Source organism: Callithrix jacchus, chromosome 6, assembly GCF_049354715.1.
Source record: "Callithrix jacchus isolate 240 chromosome 6, calJac240_pri, whole genome shotgun sequence".
NCBI lineage: Eukaryota > Metazoa > Chordata > Mammalia > Primates > Cebidae > Callithrix > Callithrix jacchus.
In genome coordinates, this window is record NC_133507.1 from 140,958,660 (window position 1) to 140,969,220 (window position 10,561).

Genomic DNA, 10,561 nt, shown 5'->3' on the forward strand with positions numbered 1-10,561 from the left:
GGTCGGAAGCTGCCCTTCCGCCAGCCGCCTAGCTCAGCGTATCTGAGCGACGGCCTAAACTTACTTTCTTCTAGACACCTGCCAAGTCCCCATCCCATTCCCATTGTTCCCAGGATTCTAGCCACACGAGACAAGAAGTCTGGTCAAAGTCCCTTTTTATTAAGGGTTATCAAGCTGTACACGATCCCTACCCTGCTCCGCTCCGTTCGGGCAGTGTAAATCACCACTCTTCCAAAGCCGGACCACAGCTGGGTGAGGGGTGGGACAGAGAGTAGGAGCAGTCCCAGCATGCAGTGCAGCAGACCAAAGCCTCTGGCGAGGCAGCGCCCTTCATCCCCCTCCAGGGGACAGCGAGATGCGGGCCAGAGCTCTCTTGCTGGGACATACACAGCCGAGGTCACCCTCTAGCCTGGTCTGTCCCATGTGCAGGTGATAGGGGTTATGATAAGCAGCAATGAGGGCCCAGGAAGACCTCAGTCTCCTGGGGGGCCCATCCTAAAAGGTGGAAAGGGCAGCAAAGTATTTCCATCCTGCTCCTACAATTTAGAAACCTTCTTTCTTAGTGTCAAAAGATAGCGTTGAGGGGAGCTGGAAGCTAGGGCCTTCACCCCAACGCAAAGCAACAGCTCAACAGAATGGGAGCAAGCGAACAGAATGGGAGCAAGCAGCACACACAGGCCAGTGATGTGCAGGAAGCGGAGAGAGGTGAGCCGGCTGCAGCTCCGGGCGAGAATGGTGGGTGAGGTAAGGGCCACAGCCTAAGCTGCTCATCTATTGAGGGTGTTGGGGAGGGTTGCAGGGGTTGAGGGTCCAGGCCCAACCTCCCCATTCCACAGTTGGCACAGGTTCTCCCTGCTTGGCAGCTTCTGTGGTGGGAAGCCCTCTGGGGACTCGTGGGGTTGGTATAAAGGTGGCAGTACTGGGGCTGGGCTGGGGACCAGTTTCTAGCACCACACTCTGAGCCAAGGGGGTCCTGGGGATGAGGCTAGAGTCTTCTGTGCACTCAGTTCCTAGGCCCCAGATTCCTCTCCTGGGACTGTGGCAAGCCCAGTGTTGGCACCTCCCTTGGCCAGGCACAGACACACAAACACCACACACGTGGAGCCAGGCAACACTCAAAGGAGCCCTCCATGGTAGGCAGACGAGATGGCAGGACAGCAGTGGCCTCCATCCTGGGCCATAGGAACCCTGCTCAGCCTTGTCTATACCTGTGAAGAGAAAGGGTTGATAATGGAGATAGTCTTCAGCTACTGGTTGACACCTGCTAGCCCCATAGGAACCTAGAGGTAAAGGAACAGGAAAGGTTGATTCCTGGGGAGGTAAGGGAAGGAAAAACCAAGCCCTACAGAGCAGTTGAGGAAAGAAGGGGGACTGCATTTTGGAGGGGAGGGTCCATTATCTCTGTGTGGGGGTGGGGCCTGGGCAGGAGTTGAGCACACTTTCCTTCCCCTGAAAAGCTGTTACCACACCCTGGAAGTTACTACTTCTGGCAATTGTTTCTAGGCCCTTACCTTGTGCACCTGAGGGGGAAGCTCATCCTCTGAGCCCTCCTCTGGCACGGGCTCAGGGTGCCTTGATGCTGACTGCCCATCTTCAGCCCACCCTCCAAGAGGCAGCCGAGAGAAATGAGAGGGAGCCCGGGGCACTGTGCCAGGATCTGGAGAGACAAAGTAAGAGTAAGCATATTCACAGAAGGAACACAAGAATGAGGAACAGGGCTGGGGGGCTGCTTGGAGGGGTAAGTCTTTGGGCCTGGTCCCTCAGACCTCTTTCCTCCTCTCAAGAGGCCCCGGCAGAACCACTCTTCCTGGCAGCCTCCGATTCCTCCTATACTCCCACTGGATACCTGTGATGCCCCCGTAGCGCCTGTGGAAGCCCCCGTGTAGGGCGGTGGTCTCGGGAGCTCCAGGCCGGGGTGCTGCACAGGGATAGCTGGCAGAGCGAGGGATAGATTGGGGGGCCCGGGCGCCTTCTCCCCCCTCTTCAGGGGCGCTCTCTCCACTCTCATCACTTTCCCGGCGGTGCCACACATGCCGCTCAGGTTCAGCCTGGGCTTGCTGCTTGTGGAGCTGGAGAAGTGGAGGGCTCGTTAGTGGGAGACAGAAGGATGTCCATCTGAAATAGCTGCCCTCCAACCTGGTATCAATCAGTTCCCACTTTACCCCTTCCCTGAGAATCCTTGCCTCAGAGCACCTATTATGTCAATAGTGTATAATATACCTCTGATCTCTACAGGTTACATTCACAGCAGATCCCTGGAAGAAACCTGTGTTGTAATGGCCCTCATTTTACCTATTAATTTGATTCAAGGACAAAGTGACTGACAGTCTAAGTGCCAGGCACTCTTCTAGGTATGGGGAGATAGCAGTGAACAAAACAGACAGAAATGCCAGCCCTTGTGACTCTTATATATTGGTAGAGGGGGACAGAGAATAAGCAAATAAGAAAAAAACATGGTATGTCACATGGTGCTAAATGCTGTGGAGAAAACTAAGACAGGAAGATTCAGGAAGGTGGGCAAGGGAGCCTTTTACTGAGAGTGATCAGAGAAAGTCTCAGGGAAACGGTAGCTGCAGAGACCTGGGAAGGAGAAGAAGGAGGCCATCCAGATATCCCAGGGAAGTGGATTCTAGGCAGGGGAAACTGCGAGTGTGTGAAGGCCCTGGATGAGAGCACGCTTGGCTAAAAAGGATATTAAGAAAGTAGATATGGGAGTGGTGGTGGCAGGGCAGCTAGATGGCAGAGAAGGGATTGGAACCCCAGTGTTGCCTCTCCGCATTGAAACCCCCTACTCTGTTTTTCAGCTACGCACTCACCTGGTGCATATACAGGGCATGCAGGCTCATCTCTGTGGATGCGTATTCCGACAGCACCAGGCTCTGCAGCTGTCCTTCCCACACACTGCTCCCGGAGCTGGCCGTCCTGGCATCTACCCTGTCTCTCCCAGCACAGACAGACAGCAGCTGTGAACTTTTCTGAGACCCACACAGGCTGCTGAGGGCTGCTGTGCCCTCCCGTCTTGGCCCCTCTTTACTCACCCAGAGCCTGTCATGGTGCTGGGAGCCCGGCCTGTGGGCACCTGCCCGGACTGCAGAGGGGAGAAGGAGCGCAGGGCAGAGGCAACTTCAGCCCTGTGCCTGGAGCCCTGCAGGTCTCTGGGCAGTGGAGGGCCCCGGCAGGATGAGCCAGCTACCACATTTGCGATAAGGCTCAGTGGCTATGAAAGAAAGGGGTAGTAGAATTCTTGAGGCAGGAGAAAGGCCTCTAGGGTCCCCTAGTATTCTGTATCTCAGGCCCCAATGGCACATACTGAAGAGACAGAAGGAAGCCTTCCACCCTATGCCCGATCCTCAACTCCCAGCTCCTGAGGTCCACTCTGCCCATCATCTCCCAGTCTCTAGGAACACACCTCAGACTCAGATTGTAAGGACTGGATAGACGTAAAGAGGGCATTTTCAGGGAGCAGACCCCCTTGGGCGAGACTAGCAGCTGCTCCATCCCGCTGAACCTGCTCCTTGAGGAAGCCTAGGAAAGCTGTGCTCTCACGTGGTGGCTGCCAGCCAGGGTTGGTGATGGCAAAGTGCATGAGTGACAACTCTGTCTTTCCATCCTCGGCTTGCTGGTACACGGAGGCCTCTGTCTGCCCAGCAGACAGCCACTGCACAAGGAAGAGCAGAGTGAGCAGGACTGTCCTCTGATAGGGACCATCTTGTACCTTTCCTATTAGCAGGAGGTCTTGCTCTTGGAGGACAGAGACCACAGTCTACTATCAAATCTTTCCCAGGGGCCCTGCCACTCCCCATCCCAGAAGTGACCACATGCTAAGCCAGTTACTTGTGCTGTGACTTTCTCAAGGGAGCTTTGCCAAGGGTGCAAATTCAAGCTGAACTCCAGCCCAGGCTCCCAAGCAGTGTGCCCCTAGTACAGGATTGCCTTTGTGTGACTCGGAAGAGGTATCTTTCTGCGGTTTTCCCAAAGACACTGTATGTGCCAGCATCATCCCTGGCCACCTGGCCCCCTCCTCTCCCAGTACCTGGGGATGACCATGCTGGCGAACATCCATCTGAGCAAAGGAGCAGGTATCTCCAACACCAACGACCTCCACGGTGAAGTTTCGGAAGAAGTCTATAATCTCCAGGGCCCGGGGGCGCAGGCAGAAGATGAGGATGAGGGGTGTGACAATGGGGCTCAGCAACTCTTCCAAAATGAACACCTAAAAGGGCGGGACCAAGGTCATAAGTGAGCAGGAGGGAGCCCAGCCCTCGCCACCGAGCTATCAGCCAGTCTCTAGTAGGCCCTAACTCCAACTCCACTCACTGCCTTGTACTGGAAGAGCTGGGCAAACTCGTCCCGGGTCTGCGAGCGGTGGGCATTACCCTGCCAGTGGTCAGGCATGTAGTGGATATGAGCGAGGATCACGCGGAGCAGCTGCTCAGGGCAGAACACCATGTGCTGGTCCGGGATAAAGGACCTAGTGGGATCAGGGTCATGGTGAGATGTAAGCCTTTCCTGGGAATGCTAGATGGCTTGCTCCCACCTGTGGCCCTGGCCCACCTGCACACGGTCACGGTGACCCCCAGGAGTGTGACGGTGGTCAGGACGTGTTCCACAGCCAACACATCTTCGTCATAAATGGTGAGGGCAATAAGCACAGCCAGGATGGAGCCAGCGAAGAAGGCTCCATTCTTGGCCAGCAGTGTCAAAAGAGGTGACAAGAAGCAATTCATGTACTTGGAGGCAGGTTTGTAGCCGCGGTTCAGGCGGGACTGCAGCTCATGCTCCAGCTCGTTGAAGTGGCGGAGGTAGCAGCGGCCATAGAGTGACCAGCAACGTGCTCCCAGGGCCCCCGGCTCCCGCTTCAGCACCTCAGCGTAGCTGAAGAAGGCATAGAGGATTTGCCATATGAGGATGAGGGGGCATAGCAGGAAGTTGGCAATGCCAATCCACAAGATGCGGTTGCTGAGGCGCTGGGCCAGCTCTAGCCGTTGCCCCCCACGTTTGTACTCGGCCTTGAGGCTCCATTCATTGAGAAATAGAGAGCCAGGTCCCCAGAAGAGGATCAGCTCAAAGTTGTACTTGAGGCCACGGGTGAAGAAGACGACCTCCCCAAGGCCAGGCAGGCGGAAGCGCAGAGGCAGGAGGGATTTGTTAACCAGTGCCACCATGTAGTTCTGGAAACGGAGGATGCGGTGGTAGATGTCTAGCTCTGTCAGCTCACGTTTGTGGATGCAGATCTGGTGCTCCTTCTGAGTCTGCACGATCCGGGCCTGTACTTCCTGCCACGTGCAATATGGAAGGGCAGACTGCGGGGGTTGGGGGGAAGAGACAAGGTATGGAAGGTGGGGTTGTTGCCTTGACTTCTTTGCCCTATATTAGAAGTGAGATTCAGGGATTGTGAGCTTAAGAGATACTTCCTGACCTGCCAATGACAGATAAGAACAACTGATGGCCAGGAATACACCCATACCTCCCAATACATCTTAGACTACGGGCTAATTGCCCAACTTCCCAGTCTTACCATAGGGATGCGCAGAGCATGCAGGTAGAAGGAGTGGATCTCCCAGTAGCAGCAAATGTTATAGATAAACTTGATAAGCCGGTGGATCCAGAAGACACCGGCAATGACCAGGATGGTGATAAGGGAGCCATTTTCCTGAATCCTTGTGGGGAAAAAGAAGGGGAGGAGAGGTAGCCCTTGAGGAAGGAGTCTTGGCAGAGACGCTGCTTTCCTGAAGTATTTTTGCTAGACTGAGCCTGAGTCAGTTTTGGAGCATGAGTTGCTGCCTCAGACTCCACTCTGTTACCCGCCTGCTAGCAGAACTCAAGGCTATGGTGTCCTCTTGACTCGCAGCCCTTACCTGGCACTACAGACTTGAGCAGGCAAAAAGGCGTCTGGCAGAGTGACCTTGACGGGTTCGGTAGGGTGAAGACTGTGGTTCACCATCTTGTTGGCAAATAGGATGTCATAGTCCACGCAGCTGACCAGGAAGGTAGTGAAGGCAACCACAAACAGGAACTGCCTGGGGAGTTGGGAAGAAGGGGTGCAGTCTGAGAGCCAGAGACGCCCCAGTGAAACACAGTGGGAAGAGCAGAGTCTGGAGGTGGAAGACAAGACTGGGAACTGGAAGGGGCTGGAGAACTCCCACTGGGCCCTCTCTGCTGCTCAGCCCCATAGGGGCTCAGGCCCATCTCAGGCTCACTCTTTGCTCTTAGCCACCACAGCCACAGCCTGCTTTCCTCACCTCATGGTAAACTCAGCCACTATCACTGGACTCTCAAAGGTTTCATCCTGGGAGTCTCTGATCTCCAGTCCCTGATTTCCTTTTGAGGTTATAGTTAAAAGCCCTTGGGGGAAGTTTTCTGATTGAGGGAGAACCTCCTAACCCCTTCCCCTTTGGCAATGCTATATGGCTTCTCTCTCCCGGGAGGCTGTCTGCCTAGGAGCAGGCCATGGTACAGCCAAGGCAGAAGAGGTTTTCTCTGTGGCTGGCATCTCTGAGACTCCCTGACTGAACCATGTACATTCCATTGGAGCACTGAAATGATCAAGGCCTGAAGTTTTATTTATTAATTTTGTTATTTTTTTTAAAATGGGGTTTCACAATGATGGCCAGGCTGGTCTTGAACTCCTGACCTCAGATGATCCACCCACCTCGGCCTCCCAAAGTGCTAGGATTACAGGTGTGAACCACCGCACCTGACTGAACTTTTTTTTTTTTTTTTTGAGAGAGTCTCACTCTGTTACTCAGGCTGGAGTGCAGTGGCCCGATAGCTCACTGCAAGCTCCCAGGTTCAAGTGATTCTTGGGCCTCAGCCTCCCAACTAGCTGGGATTATTCCAGGTGTGCACTACCACACACAGCTAATATTTTTATATTTTTAGGGTCTCCCAAAGTGCTGGGATTACAGGTGTGAGCCGCCACACCCAGCCAAGGCCTGGGTTCTCTTCATGGAAGAGACACAGCTTAGAAAGCTCTTACAAGAAAGCTTGGCTGGGCATGGTGGCTCACACCTGTAATCCCAACACTTGGGAAGGCTGAGGCAGGCGGATAATCTGAGGTCAGGAGACCAGCTTGGCCAACCTGGCGAGATCCCATCTCTACTAAAAATACAAAAAAATTAGCCGGGCGTGGACCAGCCTGGCCAACTTGGCGAAATCCCATCTCTACTAAAAATTTTTAAAAATTATTCAAGTGTGGTGGTGTTTGCCTGTAGTCCCAGCTACTCAGGAAGCTGAGGCAGGAGAATCACTTGAACTTGGGAGGCAGAGGCTACACTGAGCTAAGATGGCACCACTGCATACCTGCCTGGGCCACGAAGTGAGACTCACTCCATCTCAAAAAAAAAAAAAAGGTGAAGCTGTAAGTTTTGGTGCTACACCCAGTCCCTGAACTACAAAGGTTTGCAGCATTTTAGTGTAGGACTGAGTTGCATTAGCAGGTTGGGCCAGGCATGAGTACAAGGAAAGACTAAGATGTATTCCGTCACCACATCATCTGTCCCTTCTTAAACTTACATGAGCTCAAAGATCTCCCCGATGAGCATACAAGTGAAGCCATTCTTCTGGTGTAGATTATAAACGTGTAATTGTTAAGAAAAAGTGGTCAGTAAAGACAGCAGGTAAGAGCACAGACTTTGGTGTCAACACAGTGAAGTTTAAGTCCTAGCTCTGTGACTTTACCAAGTTACCTAACCTCTGTAAACTTGTGTCCCCAGTGGTACATTAGGAATAAATAACACTTATCTCAGGACTAGTAGACCTGAGATAATGCATGTAAAGCATTTAACATAGAGCTGACACAGAATGAGTCAAAAGACATTACTTACTACGATTATTAACAGCCCATCAAAAAAAGAGGCTAGGCTGGGCGTGGTGGCTTATGCCTGTAATCCCAATACTTTGGGAGGCCAAGGTGGGTGGATTACTTGAGGTTAGGAGTTCAAGATCAGCCTTACCAACATGGTGAAACCCTGTCTCTACGAAAAATACAAAAAATAGCTGGGCTTTGTGGCATTTGCCTATAATTCCAGCTATGTGGGAGACTGAGGCAGGAGAATTGCTTGAACCTGGGAGGTGGAGGTTGCATTGAGCTGAGATTGCCCCTGCACTCCAGCAGCAAGAGAGAGTGACTCCATCTCATTTTATTTATTTATTTTTTAATAAAGACGGGGTTTCACCATGTTGGTCAGGCTGGTCTTGAACTCCCGACCTCAGGTGATCCGCCTGCCTTGGCCTCCAAATTGCTTGGATTACAGGCATGAGCCACCACACCTGGCCTGAGACTCCATCTCAAAAAAAAAAAAAAGGAGGCTCACCCTTAGAAAGGTTTCTATAAATTAACAACACAGAGAGGACACAGGAACAGATCTTGGTAAATATGGGCTATCATTACTTAATGGTGATTTCACCAGCCCCTTTCAGCCTCAGGATGAGCTCCATTACCCCTTCCAGGGATTATAGTCAAACCTACCCCCCCTTCCCACCAGAGACCAGGCTTAGAGAGACATTAAAGGTCCCCAAGCTCCAACTCAGAGACACAAAGGATATTCGAGAGAAGAATAGGTCAAGGTTTTCGATATGGTGCCAAGGTGCTGTGGGCACAGGAACAGAGAGGTCAGAGCTTTGAAGGAACACAAGCCCCTTGCTCCCTCAGTGCTCTTCCATCAACTCTCCCCTTGGCTGGCATGTCCAAGAACTCACACTTGCTCCCTTCAGCGACGTGGACCAAGAGGTCCTCCTCCCCTGGGGGTGAATCACTGTAGGAGGCCTCTAGGCGCTGGTATTCAGTATCAAACTGCGCCATCACCACCACCCCCTGTCCACCTTGACCACCTGCCAATGAGGAGGAAAGAGACCCTGATTCAGTCCCAGCTGCTGCCCCTGGCTGCCCAGCCTACTGCCAAAAGGACTGAGAAAGTACCCTTCAGCTTTGTCTCCACTCCCAGCCTCCTTGGAGAGGAAGAGGAGTAGTAATACAAGGAAGGCCATAAGCTCAGGACTTGGGAGGCCTTAACTCTGGCCAGTCTGGGTGTCTACTGCTGCCTTCCTGGCCCAAATCCAGGATCGGCCCCTTTGTTGGGGGCTGTTTCATCTTCTAATTAATGGATAGAAGAGTTCCTCCCCTGCCCATCCTGGGAACCCTGGTCTCCCAAGAGACTGGCAATTTGGAAGCATTTTGTAAACAAATGTTTGAGAAAAGCATATGGCCCTACCAGCTCCATGGACAGTGTGTGCTCCACTCCAGCCCTCGATGCTCTGCAGCTGCTGGGGGAGAAGATGTCAGGCCCCAGAGAGTGGGGATTAAAAAGAACCCGACCCTCCCAACCGTCCACACCCCACCAAGAGGAGGCCAAGCACGGGGCAGGAAGGCTGCAGTGGGGAAGAAGCACCCTTCCAGCCAGGACTACGAGCACTTCCTCTGACCATGCTAAACAGGGCCACTCTTCCAACTCTGGGGTCTCAAGAAGTAACTTAGGGACCCCATGGAGAGTAAGTCGGTACAGGTCTGAGGCCAGGGACCCCTCTGGACTGTTTCTCCATTGCCCCATCTCAGCCTCAGAAATGACATACTTCTCAGGGTCCACAAAACCCCAATAGAGTCTTTCCTGAAGAGGACCTTTCTGGTCAACCCCGTCTCCTGCTTCCCGAGCACCAAAGACCCAGCAGGTGGGCAGAGCTGCTGGATGGGAAACCTTGACGGGGTCAGTGTTGACCCCCGATCCTAGGGGCATTTGTGGGTTCCCTCGTGGGAGCCAGGCATGGTCGGTCAAGGTGGTACTCACCTGTCCGTGCAGCCCCTCCGGGCCTTGGATCTTGGCCCAGGCTGGCCCCGGTGGGATTCCCTGGGCTAGTGAGAGTCCTGAAGCTCAGGGAAGTCACCACTCACAGGGTCAGTGTGGACCAGGGCCCGTGGAGCCCCAGCCGGCAGGGCCTGGGCTCAGGGGTTCCTGCGGATATTGCAGGGATCGAGCCAGCCCTACAGCTGATACCCTGGGTGGGCTGGCTTGCCTCCCCACACCCAACCGTGGCGACCGGACTCCACCTCGCCCCAGGGTCGCCCGGCCCCAGGCCAAGGGTTCCCAGCTACCAACAGCGGACAACCTCACGCGCGGCCTCGTCGCCCGCGCGCGCTCTCGTCCGCGCGCGCCCGCAATCAAAACATTCCGGCTGCGCGCCCCCGCCCCGCCAGCGGCGCCCCTTCCCCCGTTACTCTCCGCGAGCTCACTTAGGGCTCCGCAAGCACCCCTGGCAAAGCCAGACACGAGCCCTGGGATTCCAATAACCTGTCTCAGGTCTCACCTCAGGAACAGTGACCCGGGTGATTCCAGGGCTCCGCCGGCCCGGCTCGGCTCGGCCAGACCCGGAGCGCTAGGCCTGGTGTCTGCCACTCACTGTCACCCGCAGCCAGGCTGGCCAATAAGCGCAGGGGGTGGAGACACAACGGCCAATTCTTGGCTTAAGGGGCGGGGATAAGGGCTCGAGGCGGGTCTTAGGCCGTCAGCGGCCCAATAGTGTGCTCTACGTGGGGCGGGGCTCAGGTGCGGACGACACTGGTTGTCCT

The 10,561-nt window shown here is 54.3% G+C and overlaps 1 protein-coding gene across 17 annotated transcripts; it reads right to left on the bottom strand.

The window, feature by feature from the left end:
* Positions 1-138: 138 nt before the first annotated feature.
* Positions 139-10,383, bottom strand: ATG9A (autophagy related 9A). 17 transcript variants are annotated; one of them, XM_078328594.1, is made up of 17 exons: positions 10,300-10,383; positions 9,783-9,947; positions 9,213-9,261; positions 8,701-8,832; positions 8,548-8,591; positions 7,516-7,580; positions 5,859-6,020; positions 5,519-5,660; positions 4,555-5,303; positions 4,318-4,471; positions 4,034-4,213; positions 3,410-3,658; positions 3,039-3,217; positions 2,817-2,934; positions 1,847-2,069; positions 1,512-1,657; positions 139-1,208 (listed from the first exon to the last, which is right to left on the bottom strand). In XM_078328594.1, exons 4-17 carry the CDS (start codon positions 8,801-8,803, stop codon positions 1,203-1,205), a joined length of 2,520 nt encoding a protein of 839 aa, XP_078184720.1. In that variant the 5' UTR covers positions 8,804-8,832; positions 9,213-9,261; positions 9,783-9,947; positions 10,300-10,383; the 3' UTR covers positions 139-1,202. The 17 variants fall into 17 exon arrangements, with proteins under 17 accessions (XP_078184720.1, XP_078184719.1, XP_008997776.1 ...); XM_078328593.1 differs by having other exon boundaries at positions 9,213-9,264; XM_008999528.5 differs by lacking the exon at positions 9,783-9,947.
* Between the last annotated feature and the right edge of the window lie 178 nt (positions 10,384-10,561).